At 39.0% G+C, this 20,429-nt stretch overlaps 1 protein-coding gene across 4 annotated transcripts in view; it reads left to right on the top strand.

Annotated features, from left to right (window-relative positions):
- Window positions 1–20,429, top strand: part of ccdc88ab (coiled-coil and HOOK domain protein 88ab) — a 63,830-nt gene that overhangs the window by 7,913 nt on the left and 35,488 nt on the right. For all 4 annotated transcript variants that reach the window (XM_085296341.1, XM_085296342.1, XM_085296340.1 and 1 more), the window contains exons 3-4: window positions 3,712–3,820; window positions 20,252–20,321. In XM_085296341.1, coding sequence (XP_085152467.1) covers window positions 3,712–3,820; window positions 20,252–20,321 — 179 coding nt within the window. The remainder of the gene's footprint in view (window positions 1–3,711; window positions 3,821–20,251; window positions 20,322–20,429) is intronic.

Below are 20,429 nucleotides of genomic sequence, written 5' to 3'. Positions count from 1 at the left end.
TCTTTTTTTCTTTTTTTTTTTTTTTTTTTTTTAACTGCTGTTAAGCCCCCGTATTTAGTCGCCCGCTGATCCACAGGGGTGTCAGCCTGTCCCAGACTAGTAACATCAGAGATTGTGCAGGAGAAATGAGTAGTGGATTGCATGTTATTGTCATGAGATGGTGACTGCCATGTTGTCAGCTGAGCGTGATGATGATGATGGAATGCATGAATAGTAACAACTTTTTTTTTTTTCTCTTCCTTTTCCCCTTCTCCAAGTATTTCTCACACACCTCGTTCACCACATTACCCTCCTCGCACTGATAGGATTACAGCTTCCTCTGTGCTTTTTAATTAATGGGTTAAATAGACCCCCTACTATGGACCTCGAAAGGGGCTGTGTGTGCATGTGGAGGGGAGAGATGGCAAGGTCATGTGACTTCGTTTAGCACGGTATTAAAAAGAGCCGTGTGTGTGTGTGTGTGTGTGTGTGTGTGTGTGTGTGTGTGTGAGAGAGTGTATTTCAGGGTGGAGGCTGTTGAAAAGCCGAATTAACACATCCACACTGCAGCCATTTGAGAGAGACTTTTCATATAAACCCAAGACTTCTAAATAAATTCATAAATGGGTCTAAATTGATAACTGGAGTCTTTATATTACTGTGTATTAAGCAAGTATGCTTTGTTTTGTTTCTATTAGAGGTATATTTAATGGTGCTCAGTGCAAGGAGAATGTAATGGTGGTAAAACAAGAAAAGGATTTAACCAGTCACCAATGAATGAATGTTGCTGAAGATAAATACAACCCTTGACATTCAGCGTCTTCTTCTAAACAGGAAAAATAAATCTTGATTATATCTTTGTAATCAAATTATGAGCTGTGCAGATACAGACATTCCTTTGCGATTCTTGGGTGTTTCAGAAGCAGTCATGCACACACATGCATGACGACACATGTGCTGCACACTACATGCATGCATGCATACATTTATAAGCAGTCAGGATCCTTCTCAGGCGCAAGGCAGCCATGTTGACCCTCATAAATAGGTCATGGAGCATACACACTGAGGTTTAAAGTGCATATCACGATAATCAGAGCTGCTCTCTGGCATTGTTGGTGTAAGGCATGATGGTAAGGAAAATACCACGACTTAATTACTTGGATATGTTTCCCTTATGGAGGATAGGAGGTATTTTACTTTATATAGCTATAACACATGGAAGCTGAATGGTGAAATGGTTCATCATTTTGATGGATCATCAAAATGTGTTGCCTCAAATATTGTTAAGTAAATTATTTCATTATTTTTATCTATAGGAACAGCAAAATTAATGTGTGGCAAGTTTGTTAAAATGAGTTAAGTTTAGTATAAAATGTAGCTGGTTAATTATCGGTTTAAAATTAAATTAGCATGAGTGTTAAATTGCATTTCACTTTAAAGTGACATAAGTGTGTGTGTGTGTGTGTGTGTGTGTGTGTGTGTGTGTGTGTGTGTGTGTGTGTGTGTGAGAGAGAGAGAGAGAGATCTATTGGCCTTAGCGGATGTGGTTCTGTTTTACTTAGTCTTATGCAAAAAAAGTTTTCACGAGGCTCCTAAATACACCCTTACTGTTTCAATATGAATTAAGAAAGTAAGGAGCATCCAGGTGCTACTGATGTATTGCAATTAATAAACTGATCATTAGCAAGTGTGAACACCTTTTAATAAAGCAGATGATTTGGCAGTTCATTTGTCTATTCATCATTGAAGTTGTTAACACAATACCACAATCTTTTAAGGGATGGAAGATTGTCTGAGAAATTCACTCCAAGTTCAGACTGTGCAATGCACAGAGGAACCGCTAAAAATCCAGAGCTATGTCTCGGACACCACAAGCATTACTCATTAAGAAGGGTTGACAGAAAAACATGGCAGCACAGCTCAGGTTTGCATCAACAAACCACAATGTGTGGAACAATGACCTTTGGACTGATGTAATGCACAGTACCATGTTTGGTAAAATCAAGAACAGCATATCAGAAGCACGGTAGTGGAGGGGTGATGATTTGGCCTTGTTTTGCATCCACTGGCTCTGGCCAGCTTGCAGTGAATGACTTGACCGTGAACCCCTCTGTTTACCAAGTATTCTAGAGTTAAATGTGACATGTGTCCCAAAACTAAATGTTGGCCCAAATTGGGTCATGAAAAACAGGACAGTGATCCTGAGTATGCCGGCTAATGAGCTGTGCATAAAAGAAAGCCTGCAGGCCTCAGTTGAGTAAACTGAAGTAATGCTGTGAAGAAGAACGAGCCAAAATTCCTTCACAAGAATGTGAGAGACTGATAAAGTCTTACAGAAAACAATTACTAAAGTTAAGGGTAATAAAATAAATAAATAAATAAAAAAGTAAAGATTTCTGCAAACCATTGACTCATCGGGTGGACTTTTAGTGGAACTTTTAGTGGGATTACTGAAGGAAATGCTGCCCATCTAAAGCTACACTCATTATGTAGAACAAATAAACTGTATGAAAAGTATTTGAGACAAATGTTACAGCAATATATAGATGCATTTGGCATTAGCAAATGTGAAATTAAGACTTTCTCTCTAGTTGCTCAAGGGCTGCCATTTTGTCATCGCCTCAGTTCTGTGACTCAAGGAAACTGGAATTTCCCTCAGGGGATCAGTAGATATCACATTAAATACACAAGACTTGTATAGTATCAATCTTTTTAACCTCTAACTAGCTGGTTGAACTTCTTTTTTCTCTCCCTCCAATCAGTGTTGTTTATCCTATCAAAGAACTTTATTGTTAAAACCTGGGAGATTATTAGCCATAAATGATGCAGACTCTGAGCTTGACAGCAGGTCAGCATGTCAGGCTTTCCAATGATGGGAGGATACAAGTTGCTAAGGATTTGTCTGATTAATTATCTTACCAGTAGACTTAATTGGTGAATGTTTGTAATTAGGCTTGGTAACATTCACAGATGTGCAAATTGTTTGGATTGCTATCAGTTACTATGTGAAATGGTTCTGTGTGGATGTGGAATGTTTGGCTCCTTAAAACGTGTTGACGCCTGTGATAATATAAGTTGTGATGCATGCGCCGTTTAACATCCCTTAGGCAACACTCACCGAGGGCACACAGCCTCTTGACTCTGCAGGCAGCATGAAGGCAATGATCACAGTTAAATGTCACAGAACTGCTGACATACAACGCCTCAGTGTAGCCTAGTGGGTATCAAATGTTTTCTGACATTCCCCAAATCGAAGTAAAACATGTAGTAAGCAAAAGGAAGCTCTTGTTTGTGCATTTTCCCTGAAAGTGATTATAAAATTAATTTTGCTTCACTCCCCCCCCCCCCCCCCCCCCCCCTCTGGTTTTCCACGTCCCATCAACAGAGCCACTATGCCCCATCTCAGTGATTTTCCCCCGCAGTTGGTGTAACCCAAATGTTTAAATACTTCAAGAGCTTTGAATTTTAGTACTTTAATTTGGACCCTAGAAACTGTCTGAAACTTTGGTGCCACTAATGTTTTGTTGGTTGTGGTTTCTTTTAACATTGTTATGGCACTCTGTTTATTTAAGCAAGGGTCTACTGTCACTCTACGGCTTATATACAGAGCCATTCTATTACATAAAGCAATGATACAATGGCAATTCTTAGAAACAAAGAAATCTTCACCTGATATTTATCTTTGCTACAAACTTGGATTGTTGAATAACCCTTATTCCATTTCTCCTACAGAAATCCCAAAGCCACAGTGCAGCGCACCAACAAGAAAGTGAACAATGACTCCACACTGCGCATCCAGAACCTTTCTATTCTCATCAGGCAGATTAAATCCTACTATCAGGTAAGATTTTACTACTTTGCTTTATCAGAAGTTAAAAGTAGCCACACTGAAGTGATTGTTAGGAGCTATTTATTGCAGATATGTCATAAAAATGTGTGGATTTAGTGATAAGGGTCAAAATCCCTTAAATTTAGCTCTTCATACATACCCCATGTTCCTTTATGCCTAAAACAGGAGTTGGCTTTCACCACCTTTCACCACCAAAAATGTATCAGTTAACACACTCGTCAAGTTTAGCTCAGCATACACACAAGCTCATGCCACATAAAGAGTTGGCTGTATAAACGGAGATGTATTTACAGATGTGTATGTGAGTGATGTGGTATCAGCCTCCATCCAGATGTCAAAAGTAGCCCAGTAAATTTAAAGAGACGTCAGGAATGTAAAACAGTGATGTGGTTACTCGTCTATAGTGTCTGCTATATATTTTTAACTTAAATCTGCTTATGTACCATTTCCGTCTTGAACAATTTTCTTAATTTTAGAGAGTTTCATCCGACAGTGAGAAAAATAAGGCAGTTGTCCTGATATTGATTCATTCTGTGTAAATGTCCTAGAAAAATGAGGAAATCTAACTTACTACCTAAAAGATACTCTTATAAACTTTGGTCAGAGGTTTGAAGTTGATATAAGTAGACCAAGTTACGCATACTGAAGTAGATTACTGCTTAGCATGTTATCAGGTCTATATACGTTTCAGTTTCCGTTCATGGTTAATCATTACTTGTGAATCTACAGTCTTTGCAGTTGATCATATCAGTAAATAAAGGCTCACACTTAGTAAATACTTTATCAAATACTGCAACAGTATAGTATACTGCTGAGTTACTGTCTGCTGCTCGTCAAATACATTTCATTGCAGTGTTGACCCTGTGCTAACTTCCATATGACAAAACTGAAAACACGTGTGGTGAACTGGTCACAAGCAGTAAATCCCACTAATGCTGTGATATATTTGTGCATACTCAACCTGGATAATCTCTTGACTGCTTGCATATGTGGGACAACACATGGTTGATTTGTGTCGAACAACTTTGGTTTGCTGCCCACTTCCAAGTGCGGATGCCAGATATTTGAATCTGTAATCCTCCCCTATCTCTGTGGTAGAGTGTACATTTTTTCTCTGCTTATCAGTGCTCTGTATCTCACATATAATATAAAGTTTAGTTGGCATAGAATGATATTTTCAGCTGAATTAATGCACGACACAAAATGGTCTGAACACTTTTTGATATTCTTTAACATATGTTGAGACACCCGGTGTTTCCAAGAAATACTGGTGAGCATGACAGTCATGTATTTTTATGTATCATGCAGTTTAAATTCAAGGTGTTAAGATGAGGTAGGGTTACTTGATTTCAGTGGGGTTTTTTTGTTTTTTGTTTTTTAAAGTGGATGTTCTTTAACTTGAGATAAATTCATGTATCTAAAAGGACAGAACACATTAATCAGCATTTCTGTGAAACTACCAGTGTCACCCAGCGTTCCTGTGGCAAGATGTTTTTAAAGGTGCTTTGTTTTTTGTAATCTTTGGAAAACAGTTTTGTAATACAGGTTGATTTATTGCCCAACCTCAAATGCATAAGTTGCCCCATGGTAGGTTGCTGTTACGGTTGTGTAGTTTAGCGTGCTGTCCCACAGCATTCCTCAGTGTCTGCTCCGTATTGTTTATAACGGTTATGCATGTGTGTTGTGAAACCTGCAAGGTTGACAGATTCGCAGAGAATATGATTCACATTGTTGCTGGAACTGTGTTTATGGTAATCAGGAGTTGTGTGCGCAAACATGCTGTTGCAACAGTGCAATGAGTTTAGGAATGCCGATCTAGCCAAGCAGTCAACCTGATAGACACAAATTCCCACACTACAGGTTTAGGATTGACTTGTATCCTCATGGGTTGTGAGTGTGCTGGGCTTGTGTAAGAATTAGTCATTAAAACTGCCATTTCTAATTTCTGTTGCAAAGTCTGTTGTGCAGACTTTTACATTATAAGGCCACAAAAGCTCCAGTGGGCATCTTTAAAAGGACTTGCCAAATTATGTGCCATAGAATCAATGTGTGCCAGTTTCCTCTGAGGTTGATTAATGACTAGCAGAGTAAATGAATGATGAGATGACAGGAAGTGTTAATGACATTAACTGGAAGTGACCCAATCTATCCTGTTTTTTAACATCCTGGATTTAGGCTTCAATAATGCCCCCATCTTCCGGGAGGTAGATTAAAAATATATGTATTTAGTTGAGTGCATGCACAATATACAGATATCTGATTTACTTTACGTTGCATTTGTAGTAAGGTTTGTCATTTTTCCAAGGTGTTCAGCACAGGATGCAGCATGTGCTTCCTGCTTATTTATATTAATTAAAAAAACATCCTTTTCTGAAAAATTTAGCTTTTTGTGATTTAAGATTTAAGTACTGACCCTGCCTACTTGTGAGGGATAATTTGTTGCACTAATATGAGACAAATTCAGTTCAAGACCTTGCTAATGTAAGTAAACGGGTGTTGTTTTGGGTGTATATAGTACTGTGTAATCTGTGTGGTCGTTAGCTTTACGTGAACGTTGTAAGGCAACAATGCAACTCTTGTAGGGCCATGGCGTTTGATTAATCATCCCTGTTTGTATGGGTGTTGTTCTTTTGACCTCCTAGTCACGCCATTGTTCAGCCACTTGTGTCTGCAGCCTCAGACTCTCGGAGACCACCTACAGGCTTAAATCCCTCAAAGTTCCCTGCTGTCCTTGTTGTGTGTCTGACTGCCCCTATGATGACCTATTAGGGATTTAACTGACAACGGAAGGGTTATGTGTAGGATGTAATTACCTATTTAAGTGAGCATTTTAATCATTTTGATTTGTGTGGTTTTGGACATATGTTATCTTGATTTTTTTTTTTTTTTTTTTTTTTTTTTTTTTAATGAAGTTCATATTTAGTTCATTAGCAGCTTAAAAGAAATAAAACTAAAGTGTCTATGAGGCTGTGTGTATTGTATTTAATAAAAAATAGTGAGTCTGAATGAGATTAATTCTATATTTGTTTAGATGAAAATGAAAAGCACTTTTTTTGTTTCAATCTCTAATAATAGCGAAACGGTTTGTGTGTGCATGTGTTCTTTCTGTGGGGAAGCACGTTGGATGTTAAATTAATCAGTGGGTTAAAGATTAAACAGTCATACCTGTTGAGCATGCTAGGCTTTTCTTCCCCTGCAGCGCTGTTCAGAAATTGAAAAGCAGTTCATACGTATACCATATTTTCTGATTATGCTCCTCAGCAGAGTTTCAGAGCCATCCTGCAAAATATGTATCCATGTATAAATATATATGATCATACTATATTTGCACACATGCACAGTTTGCGCACTAGGCCACAGTCTTCTGGAGCAATGAGGAGGAAAATGACTTTGATAAATGGCTTTGCTGTGGTTTCCATTTCCTCTTACTGGTTTCACATTTCCAGTGACACATGGAAGAAGATGGTACCTTTCAGGTCTTAGGCTAATGGTGTTAGCAGCTTTATATTTACTGCAGCACTCAGCACTTTGGACGAGGATGCAGCATGCTTGGCTGCTTCCTACGATTCAATAAATTGATCTTGATCTTTGAGTCTGTGTAGTGGAGCATTGGAGGAACTCTGAGTAATTCAGCAACAAGAACTCAAGGCAGTTCAGAGAAGCTTTTTAAACAGACGTGCCCCGGTGACTGTGCTGTCGTCTTTATAAGCAGCACAGCAGCACATGTCCGGGAGGAAGGAGGAGGGAAGGACTTTATTTGGTCAGTCAGCAAGGGTTCAAATTTAATAATCTCCTCGTGTCAAGAGAAATGCAGTTATTAACTTTTTTGATAGCAGGCAGTTGCATACCTGGGATTTTCCTTTGTCCCTTTCCTCATCCCTTTGCCTCTAGGAGATGTAATCCTAGGAGCGTGTGTGTAGAAGCTGCGAGAAGTGAGCAGGCAAACAAGAAATTCAGTAATAACGGCTTTCATTTCAAAGTATCCCTGTCTTGGGCTGTGTTTGAGTATGAGGGTTGTCTTTCAGTGTCGTGTCATATTTGTGAGTCTTTGTCTCTGTTATTGTTCTGGTAAAGTAGATTCTGTAGGAGGAGGTTGATGTCTAGACGGGCTTCAGGCTTTGATTTTTAGAATCTGGTGAACATATCAAGGTTGAGCGTGTGTGTGTGTGTGCCTTTTCATGTGAATTTAATGTTGTGAAGAAGCAGACATGGTGATTGGAACACAAGTAAGCAAGGGGTGGAAATTTTCATTCTGGTAATTATTGCATTGCTTTTGAGTAGAATATCAAGTTTCCTGGTACAGAGTCCACTGACTTTTCCATTGCACTGATGGTCAGTCCAAATATAGGCCAGGCCTCTTTTTAATTTAGTGGCCTTGGTTTGGCATTCTTAAGTGGGATGTAAGATGGAGCCTTCAGCTGAACTGAAGTCTTTGTGCATGTACTTTTCTCAAAGCTAAGTGAATCCCTTTGTCCTGGTTTATGAAACTCTGGCTCAGACACCATGTGGTGTCATTCATAGTCGAACGTAATCATTCAAACTGATGGAAGGGATTATAATTTTTTTTCCCTCAAGTTAGGAAAGTGTATATACTTTTGTAGTTTTTCATAAAAATGTATAAATGGCACACAAATTATTGCAACTTGCATTGATTTACTTTATTTAGTGCACAGCAACATTTTGCTTCTATCCTTTGAGTTTTAGACGTTACATTTGAAAATAAGAGTGTTTTTGTCCCCTGTTTGCCTCTGCTTTGGTTTGGGGTGTGGTTTAAAGGCTGGGAGCTCTGTTTTGACTCTTTAAAGAGTAACAGAGGACACCATTGATGCAGAGTGTGCCTGGCCCCAAAGCTCTGCAAGGTTTTTTTTTTTGGTTTTTTTTTTGCAGACTAATTCACGATAACGTTGCATGTTTAACGGTGATCTGTAAGCACTTTACCAGCGAGCAGCAGTTCTAAAGTCCTTTCAAACCCTTTATTTCACATTTTCTCTTTGCTGTTGTTTCAAAAGAGCATTTGGTGTTTGAATTTGTAATCCAAGCTTCAGATCTTTTATCCATCAGCTAAACCTGAGAAAGCATAAGGGTGAAACCTTTGAAATTGTGTGCCTGGCTTGACTTCACAGATGGATAATGTTTGCATCTTTCTTGTTGTAGCCTTTGCCTCAAGATACTGATTATGTTTTATTGCTTTCTGCTAGAAATTGTACTGTATTTGTATATTTTCACCAAGTCTGAACTTACTCACACAGTCCTTTCAGCATCAGTCATGAGCAAATCAGTTTATTAGGGCATGTGCTTGTAGCTGCAGGCTAAATGTGCTTTGTCATGCAGACTCACATGCTGGCTATTCTGAATAAGTCCTGTAGATTATAATAGTTTAATAGCTCAGTTTTTGAACTCTTGCACAAGTAGCAGTCAGTCATACATCACTCTAGGCATATATAATAAGGTTTGGAGTTGATTCATATTGATCTGTCTGGCTCAAATCATGAAATAAACTATCTTTTTTTATTCTGTTCCCAAAACAATAACTTGGTTAAAGCAAAGACAATTGAAGAGTCTCAAAAACTGACAGATGCCAGACAGCCTGATTAAGTCGCTAATCAGATTACCTGACTATACAAATAAGAACTTAAAAGCTTGATTTATATCACTGAATCCCTTGGAGGTTACACTGTAATGGATATTGTTGGTGTTTACCTTTCTCTGCAGTCACGTGCAACACTGAGGTGGTTATGTTGGCTTTGGAGCTAATAAATATTGAAAAATGCTCATACTTATATTGAAAAAGGGCAGAAGAATTTAGAACAATTTGTCTATAGAGGTTGTCAGAGTTAGGAAAATGAGAAAAGACGTGAATAGACTGGAGGAAGGGGGCAGTCATTGTCTTATGGCTCAGCACACTGGAGTAAAAATAAAATGGCAATGATCGCAAGCTGATGGCACAGGTTGCCTGGTAGGAAGCAAGTGATCTGCAGATAGTTGTGGTCCTCAACTGCAGTCACGCTCGGATAGATTAGCAACTGTTTGCAAAACATTGTCGTCTTATTTATGAATGCAGACAGTGTGAATCACCAACGAGCACAACTCTTTTGCATAGTGTTTCTTTTCACAGAAAAGTGGTTGCTAGTTGGTTGGATACTGGTTATTTTGCTATATCAAAACACTGTTTATAAACACAGATTGCAGATGTTGCAGACCTGGTTCCTGTCTTCAAAACAATCGTTTCAAAAGCAAATTGACTGTACATGACACATGGCCCCAAACTGTCAAATTGAAGCTGGCAGTTGTTTCGGGTTTGCAAAACCCGGTATTATTACTTTTCTGAGAAAAGGTGCAGAGGCCAACGTAAATCGCAGGGGCCAGAATCGGCCTGGCAAAGACTTAATCCTACCTGCTGAACAGCTTTTTGAAATATAAGGGAAGGCATACATTTTTGGACTTAACTTTGAAATAAAATTATACTCCACAGTAGATGGGTAACAAAAAAACAGCAAATAACAGAAAAGTTCCTGCCATTCACTGAATACAGTAGAAATTTCAGTTTTATAAATATGGGACAGTCTGAGCAGTGAGCTACACGAAATTGTGCCAGAAACTGTTATTTTAACTTAAGGATACTCAAAAATAAATAAAAGTTTGAATTTCTGGTTTCACTTTCATGTTGATGGTTTTCTGAGTAATGTCAAACATCAAAGAATGTCAAAGAAATATTGTAGTGAATGTCATCCATGTGTCACCTTTTGCCACTGGCTTTCTGGTTGGCTGCTTACTGTAAACAAACCTATATTGTGAGATGCATGAGTCAGTAAACGAACTCACTTTTTTTTTTTCTTCAGATTTTATGAAGGTTGGTATTAAGTGTTGTTCCATTTTAAACCCAGAACCTCTCACCGTTCACACCAAATAATCACAGCCTTCAGTGGGAACTGAACATTAGCTTGCCTCTGCTCCTCTGCGTGCACATTGATCTGCAAGTGTTTGTGGATGTGCCTAGTAAGATAAAGCATAACAGGAATTTGTGGCAGTTAAATGCAGAGACAGTTCCTGTATGCCAAAAGGGAGATATTTATAGATGTTGTTTTTAAGGGGAAGCTAAGAGCTAGGTTCTTCTTTTTCTATTACTGAACTAAGGCATGTCTGCTATGTCTCTGTTATGGACTTACTGAAGATAAGAGTGACATTTTATTGGAAGCGTCAGTGAACAGTTGCACTTTTCTCAAACATAAATGCAGAAAAAGCCCACTGTGTCTTTGAAATCTCCAAAAATTCAATTTTCAGCAACACATTTACACAACCACTCAGATTTACTGCTCCAAAACGGTTTAGCACATTACAGAATTGACAACAGAAACAACCAAGCTAATTTGAATTATGCATCAAAGAGAGCAATAATTACTACAAAGACGTCTGTAGCATCAGACAAAGTTTTCCAGTCAGTGTAAAGCACAGCCCTAGGGATGACTGGATAGTGGGTGGTGGGGCAGGGCTTCCCCAGCCCACCTGCCAACACCTTTGAGACAAGCAGCAGGATCAACCCGTTCACTCGTTCTGCCTCGGGGCTCTCTTGTTAAAAGCACTCTAGCTGATGGATACCAGCAATGAACAAAGGAACTGGGCACTAATGGTGCATTTGCCTACTCCTCTTCATGTAAATGATGATCTGTCCATCTGGCTATCAGTGGACCCTCACTGCTGCTCTTTTCATGGTAGTTTTTATTGCCAAGAGTGACTCTTGATTTTTATTTCTTTCCTAAAATTCAGTTGTTTTTGCTTGTAACCACTTTCTGCAAGGCTCCACTGACAATAGTAGTAAAGTAATTTTAATAAAGTGTTCATTTAAAAAATAATTCTCAAACCTTTTTTGTGGATTTTTACTCAGTTTGATAAGCTGTCAGTTCAGGTAAGCTGTTCACTTGTTAGTTTCTCTGAGACCATCAAAGTTTATTTTTGTTCTCCTCTTAAAATATTACTTTGACCAATAAGCTCACAGAATTATGTTGGCTTGCCCCTTGTTCTCTTGTGCAAACCCCTTAAGTGTACCTACAGCTCTTTTAGGCCTCTTACAGACATGAGATATGAAACATTGCTGACTTTATTCAAACGTGGCCAGAGCAGTGAAGAGTGAGCCATGGTACATGAGGTGTAATTCATGCAGCTATTTTATTATTATTAAAACGTGTGTGTTGAAAGTAACTTGTCTTCCTTTCTTTCTTTCTGTATCTACTTCCTCCCTTGCTAACTCATTCATCTCTCACACACGGTGACAGCAGCAGAGATAAACTATGAATAAACTGGCCTTATAAATGACTGCAAAATGCATTAGTCTGGATTTTTATCATACCTTGATGGATGGATGTGACTTCCTGTTTGTCTTGGGAATTTTAGCTCCAGCTTTATCTCATGCGGTCTTCCCTGGTCGACAGCCGTGAGACTGTTACTGTTTAAATTTTTACCACCAGGTCAACTTATCAAGAAAAGCTGTGTTATTCTTTAACATTGCTAATGACACACAGTTACATTTACCTGACTGCAGATGATTTAAGCTAGAAAGCTTGATGGTTTCCAGAGTCCCATCAATAGTTTGACTTGCTACAGAGAAACTTCACCTTCTCCCCAAAAGCGACTGTAGGGTAAGGCCTGATTTAGACGCAACCTATGTAAGGTTCCTATATAGGTCCCTCCATTTCATTTGACCCGTCATGTCTAATCCTGTAGTTGGCGCATTCTCCATCTAGGAATTTGCTGACATTTTCGAGTTCTTATGTGAATGCTATTAATATTATTCCTTATATTGAGGCTATTATTGCTATTCTCTCACTGATAAATTCAAAAACTAGAAGCCAGAAATACACTGGAAGAATCGACGGTAATGAACGCACTGATGTAACTACCTGACATGTCATTGCACTTCTGGGGAGGTCTACATTAGGTTACACCAAAGGTTACAGCATAGGGTTTTCAGAGGACTTTGCAGTTACTATGTAGCTATGTAACAGTGTGATATGTATACATACCCAGGACCACTGCTGTAATAAGTTTTCCATCAGTTTAAGCTGTAATAAGGTGATCATTTAGACTTAAAGAGGAAACCTTAATATGTCACTGGATGAATTCAAATGAGTGTAAAAATGGCTTTACCACATTGAACAACAGGAAAAGCTTTTCCTGCATTGATTTGGTCAGTGGGGATGTCGTGTGATCTGGCGTTTAAAGTGCTTGGTGTGTGTGCGATAGATATGAGAGAAAGCGGAAGCATGGTCCTTCCCATTGTTGTTGGCTGTAACCTTTTCAAGTTCATAATCTCTGCAGTTTTTCTCTGCAGAGGTGTGTGTGTGTGTACGCCTGCTCCTGAACATTTACTGTACCACGTGCTTCAGACTCTTGAGCATGGGGAGAATAAATCAATCTCCTCATTTCTATGGTAACACTCCACTCAGCAGAATGGGTGTGATTCAAGCTTTCAGGGCTCAGGCAGCATGTGTACAAGCACACACATACTGCACAATTAGTCCCCTGTTAAAGCTCTGCCGGTAGCGGAACTTGTGCTTGGGTGGAGAGATGGAAGGTGTGAGTGTTGAGAGGGCTACCTTAACAAAGAGCAGTCCTGTGTGACCAAAGCACAGCCAGCTTATGACCTCTCTATGGACAACACTGAACACACAGCAAACTTGCACACATACTGTAATGTGTATTAATTTTCGCATGGTTTTCGCAGCTCGAGGTGCAAATCTCATCTGCAAGAAGATTATCTCCATTCTCAGCACGTCCATTCACTGACCTTGAGCCTTAGACAATAGAGATGTCTGCAGATCTCAAAATGATCATCTGCCTTGCAATTTTCTTAATGTATTCTATTGTACATGCTTTGGGTTTATCTTACGTTTCAATTGAGGATGTTTTTGCTTCGCCTATCAGAGGAAATGGCTCAATAATACAAAGGGAAAGAGGAAGTGCAATATGTTTTTAAGTATTTCCACTTTTTGTTCACACATACTACATGATGACAGCTGTGTGTGCAGAGAGAACATGTTGAGGGAGTATATTCCAAGGTTTGGGTGGATGTATGGGGGTGGGTGTGTGGATAAGCTTCCACTTAACCTGTACCTCATTTTAGCAACCTGTCTAAATGTCTCTGTAGGATGCAAGAGCAGCCAGTGTTGAGGAGCTGTGGATCCTCATGGAATCAATAATACAGCAATATAGTGTCAGGATAGGGGGATGGTGGGGTAAAGAAAGATGAGAAAAGAGGAGGAGGAGGAGCCCAGCACTGCGTGCCTGGAGTGAAAAGTGATGGAATCAAAGCTGTAGCTCTCTTTCTTTCATTTCTCCATCTTTGCCATTTTCCCCATTCTCTCCTCATTTCCCCCCTTGCTCATCACACATGCCTCTCAATGTCTGAATAACGTCTCTTTTTTTTTAATTTTTTTAAATTTAGTTTAATGATTGGCTATTCCACATCCCCCATGTGTGAAATGGAAATGATTAGACATTTGTAGTATTGGAGGCTGTCATATTGACTTGGCTAAGGACATTTCTGCTGTCACAGTTCGGATAAAGCACTGAAGGCTTTCCACTTGAAATCTGTATGACAGTAAGTGTGTGTGCACATGCATCCCTTGGTGTTTGTAGCACATTGCCATGACATGCTCAGTGTGATGGCTGGTCTCTCTCCTGCAATGTCCATCATGTTTTATGTATGTGAGCTAAGCCTTTGCCAGCTAATCCAAGATGCATATTAGGCTACTGTAGTTTAGTTTTTATTATTCGCCTCTAATTAATCCTCAAAGCATGCTATTACTCACGCTCTTGAAGGGAAAAAAGTCAATTTAAATAGCACCATACTTGAAAGTGCTGGACCTGATCTTACCTATAACACCTATACCTTGTCAGAAACCTATAGTCGACATACCCTACACCTCCCTCCCACAGTCTGGGTAAAATATATGAAGCTGTGACTGCGCCATGATGTTATACTGTGAACATTTCCCACACATTTAGTCTGCGTGAATGCTGTCAAGCTCCAGTCTTATATTTTTTTTCTTCTAAGTTATAAAGTCAGCTGCAGAGATGTAGTGCATGCTGTCTTGAGTTTTTTTTGACAAAGCTCCAAGCTAACACCCAGACATATCACAAGATCAAAGACTACGAAGTGTTCTTCAGTGTCAGTGGGGGAAGAACAGAAGGAAAAACTGTCCACGGTGTAGTTCATTCTTTTATAAAGTCTTTAACAAAGCAGAAGAGGAAGTTGGGTGATGAATCAGTGAATGAATCAGCTGTAGTGCCAAATCACAACATGGGTCATGAAGAAGAGTATCAGACTATGACAAAGGTCATGCACCCAGACAAATCCATCAGTATTAGCTGGTTTTATGCCATAGAAGCTGCAAATTAATGACATAATTAATATAGCATAATTAATATAGCTATATGATAACCCAACGGGCGGGGCTGAGATAGATTTTGGTCGCCCGACCGGAGATATCGCTAGCTCCGGGACGTCGGGCTAGCGATTTTTGCGAGCCCTGAGACTGTTTTATAATATCTATTTCTCCATAGTTATTTATGTTTACAAATGATCAGTGGAAACATTCTAATAAATTTAAGTAACAAAATGATTATATAAATCCAGGTGAAAGTTTGCCTTTGCAAATGAAAAGCTATACTTGAAGTGTGAACATAAAGCACTAAACTCAGTTGTCATTACATGGTTGTCATGAAATGAGAGTGTGAGAAAACAGAGCTTGCAAGGCGAACACATGCTAGCATGGAAGGGGACAGGTGTGACCATGAATGGATGAGGAGCAGCGGTCAGCAGTGGGACAGGTGGTTGTAGGAAAAGAAGTGTGTTTGTGTCAATCTAGTAAATGACTTCTTTGTTTATTTATTTAGTACTCTCAAATGCTCAGTTGACCTTATAAAAATCATGTTCTGCTGGTGTTTTACCATCAAAAAGGCACAAATGTTTAAAACTTGTCTGGTTTCCACAGCAGCAAAGGCAAAAATATTTTTCCCCAGGCTGAACTTGTGGTACTATATTAAACAGCAATGGAGTGAGTCTGAAGTGTAGCTCTCTGTGTGCGCTTATTCACTCTGAATACCAAAGAGATAATAAAGCAGAGTGCTGAAAATTTCCCCAAATTTTAGACGGTGACTCCAGGCTCTTTAGTTTCCTTTAGCATATTTTGGCTTCTATTTTTGCCCTTTAAAATCAGATGAATTTCACCCAAAGCGGCTGTCATGAGTTCTACATGGTGAATTGGCTGTCAGGCACACCAAATGCCTCTCTGTGAGATGCCAACTGTGGGCGTCTGAGATACGCTGATTATTCTGTCTGACGCTTGTTGAGTCAATCTGTCTCAGCCTTCAGACGTTATGGCCGTTTGGTCGCTTCGGCCTGGAACAGCCAGACATTGGTCACTGTTATCGCTCCATTTTGTCATTGTTATCAGTGTTGTATTTGCCATTACCACATTTGTTTATTGCTAAGTATTTACTTGTAAAATGCTATAACATTTATTGCTCTTTACAAAAAGCACTTGAAGTTATAATTTCAGAAATGCAAATTATATGTAAGCTTTTCTGGAAATTGCTTTGGAAATGTATGATGACTCCTTTCGTTCCTCCGTGCATGCTCAGACACCAGTGTAGACAGAGGAAGAGAGACATAGCAGCTAGGGTCACTGCTGTTATCACCACTGGGATGAAACCATGGCAACCACGCTTCGGACCTAATAACCATTACTGCCTGTTACTGCGACCCCCCCCCCTACTCTCACCTTTACCCCATTTTAGTGAAGCGTCTCTGTGCATCATTTCTGTTATCAAATTATTAAAGGAAATTTGGTGAGTCTAACGTTCTTCAACTAAAATATTACAGTCTAAAAAAAGACAACAACAAACTAAGACCATGTGAACCATGTTGTAGTGCTATTTGATGACAGCCAAAAATCAAAATCACAATTATTTTGGTCATATATTCGACTTAAGGAACATCATCCATTAACTCAGTTGAAGTATTAATGATTTTTCTGCAGGTTTGTGTCCTCTAATTAAAGGCTTCCTTTCTTGGCTCAAAATAAACTTCACAGTGGAGGGGGGAAAAAGTTTTTGTTCATGTTCGTCGTTAAGGTTGTAACAATTTTCCAAAGCTACCATTTAACATTTTACTTCAGTTTTTCTTTAGAGGGGATGGGAGGGCAAAATAACAATTTTGGCAATAAACGTGTTTACTCTGATATATTTCCAGTCCACTCATTATCTGACCAATCCTTAAACACAGGTATCCACATGGGTACGACACTACATGAAGACAAAACTGATATATTATTGTCATTTGTATCTTAATTATGAATTATTGCACCCTTAGCAAACAATGGAAAATCATAATTAAATATAATTATTTGCACAGCCCTAGCTTTTTGTTATAGCTCGTTATTTGTCAGTCTTTCAGACTATGCGGCTATCTGTTTAAAACCAGATGTGAGAAATGCACTGAACATCTGTCACCCCATCCTCTGTATACCTTCCTGTGTGAACCGGCGGTTCTCTCTCTCTTCATCAATCCAAACAGCTGACAAACGTTGTCAGAGCTGCTGCTTCTGCTGCAGGACTCTGATAAGGATAATAGTGCTGAAATTGTGTTTGCAACTTACATTTCCTTAAATTCCTTAAATTTCCTTTGACATGAAAAATATACTGGCCCATACATGTTTCTCAAACTGCAGCCATGTGTACAAACAGTTATATGGAGATGGGAAAAGCTGCACTGAGATTTTGAAGCAAATCTAGAAATTTCTTGTGTGTACATAAATATATGCATATTTTCATATATCTCAGTAAAGAGAGCCTATTAATGAAAACGTGAAATTGGCCAAAAGTTGTAGTTTTTTAGTTCCTATTATATCCTATTGTGTAGTTCCCTAAGTTATACAGGGATACAGTTTTGAATTCATCAGCTGAATGTAGCTGGTTGATTATTTTGGAAATGTTTCAAAGCAGCAACAGATGTGGTTCAATTTTTAGCCAGCCACCACCAAGTGATGTCAGTTTTTTTTTTTTTTCTTTTTTTTTCTCCTTCTACGGTGAGGTCACAGAGTATGTATAGAGCAGTTAATTACTGCACACGCAGAACTTCTGCAAAACCCTTTACTAATATAAGCCTCGTTGTCATGACTGCAGCAGTGCACTGCACAGAATAGTCGACTGTCAGGTCAGATGAGTTCAAGTTGTTCTCTGCCATCAGGTAAGTATGAAATATTCAAGTTAGCTGACCTTTATGTATATTCTATTTAAAGAACCCATCTCTTCCTTTGCAATCAGACATGTGGTTTAGGGTTGGTTTATACTGCTCTAAAAGTTTAGACCATGAACACTGTGGCAGTTAGCTGTGTACAGTTTCTACCAGATGGTTAGCTGGAACTTTCTGAATTTTACAGATGTTGCTTTATGGCAGTTTGCTGTTTTTCTTTTCTTTCCTTTCTTTCCCTTTTTTAAGGAGGCCATATTTTACCTTTTGCCTATCTTGTCCACTTTCATTTATTGTGTTTTTTCCTTTTTGTGCATGTGTAATATCTGCAGAAGTTACAAAGCCCATGTCAAAAGGAATTGTCTACTTCAGAAAATACTAGTTGTTATTAGGTGTCTGAAACACCTTGTTGGGGTCCAGCTTTTTGTTTTGTTTGTCTGTATCGCCGGGTAATACATTTGCCTAATGACCTCCGGCAGAGAACAAGCACCCTACAGACCAACATTTTTATTCTTTTACAGTAGCTCAGGCTGCACCTTCAAGTCTTGGTTAAATGCCAGACATTGATGACTCCTTACTACTACAAGCCCAGGCTATACTATTATTTTTACCTCTTCATGCTTCGTCCAAACTGATATACTTGATCACAAAAAATAGGGCTGGTAGATGCTGTTTATATGATGAAAATAGGTAATTTTAGTCTGCTGCTTGGTGGTTGATTGGCACCATGATGGCGTCATCACATCATATGTCATTTGTGGATATAAATGATGATGTCATTAATTTAAAATAATAGGGTGCTTTCATCAGGCGTTTTAGGTGCAGAAATACTAAAGTTCTCACGTGCCAGATTTGTTGCTCAGCCACTGGTCCAGGAGGAGCTGGTAGAAAAAGACAGATTTCATGTATTATAGTAAGATTTCCACACCACTACCAGGAAAATACTCTGTGCTGTTTTGTTACATGGCTAATGTGGGTATAATTATATGCCCAGAGGCCAAAGTTATGTCAACATTTTAACAGCAAGGGGCAGAAACTGGGGAAACTTTAAGACCAATTTTAAACCAGTAAACAAGGACTGGGAGGGAGTTGGTTTGTTTCCATGTTGCCTTTTTTTGCTGCAGTGCGGGTCTTTGAGAAAATGGTAAGGGCATCCAAACAGTGTCTTCTGTTGCAGGTTCTCGTTGTTTGCCTGATTCTGGTTCTGGCTCCACTGGCTGATGGCTACTCGTGTTCTCATGAGGTTTACGGTTAGCCAACAGTAGTCTTTTGTCTTATTGTTTGTTCCAACCATGCAAGGCAAACAGAACTTTTCTGAAAGGTGGTCTGAAAGACACTGTGTCTAGAATAGAGTTGCATACAGAGAGAGAGCAGCAATGTAAAGTTTGGGTGAAAAATGATCTATTTATGGTTGTGGACCTCTAAAAGGAAATTTATATAGCCTTTTAAATGGCATTAGACATCTTATTTTTATGATGATTTGAAGTCATTTGTTTCTAGCTGTTTTTGTACCATTGCCGCACCTTTAATTTGACTAAAATGAAAGCATCAACACCAACATTGTCAGTATGTGCAGATGTACACATTGGTGCATTTGTCTACCTGAGTGTAATTTGTTGGTTTGGTTTCATTTTGGTTATGATGATTGAAATGTGAATGTAGAGGGCCCTGCGGCATAAACCACACCAGCTATTTAACCCACATGCACACCACTGCCACTTGCATCATCTCACATATGCAGTCACTACCAATGCACGAAATCTCATGGTTAGCCAGATACTATTGATTTATCTGGCCTCACCCAGTGTGTAACTCTTAAAAATTTAAGAATTGTCTTTCTTTGGAAGGATCTCACCTTCCTACTTCCACACTGTCAAATCTCTGAGCATCATACTTGTAATATTTCAATTATTGCTATGTAGCCATGTATTGATAAACAATCAATGCTAAAAAAAAAGATAATCTTGGATGGTAGTATCCTCTGATAGACGTATGTAGCGCTACTAAAGCTATTTAGAGTCCAATAATCAAGAACTCTGGCAAATTAAAGTAACATTTGGGCTTGGTTTAGATTTAGTTGCTTCGATTTCTTTTCCATAATTATTTTTTTAAAAATAAATATTTGACATTGCGCTCCCTTGCTGAACATTTTTTTTTCTTTCTTTGTGTGACAGGAGTGTCTCCAACAGCTGGTGATGATGCCTTTACCAAATGTGCTGATACTGGGCCGGAACCCCCTCTCTGGTAAGTGCCAGCGTACTAAACAGTACGTCTTCATTATACAGACTGACGGTCTGACCCGTCCTGTGCCGGTTTTAACTTGACTCTAGCTGAGTGGCACTGGTAGTAAGT

The sequence above is a fragment of the Mchenga conophoros genome, linkage group LG13 (genome assembly GCF_057382185.1).
Source record: "Mchenga conophoros isolate Kocher_MC1m ecotype Shallow Benthic linkage group LG13, M_conophoros_male_GT1.1, whole genome shotgun sequence".
NCBI lineage: Eukaryota > Metazoa > Chordata > Actinopteri > Cichliformes > Cichlidae > Mchenga > Mchenga conophoros.
This window is presented reverse-complemented; position numbering and strand designations above follow the sequence as displayed.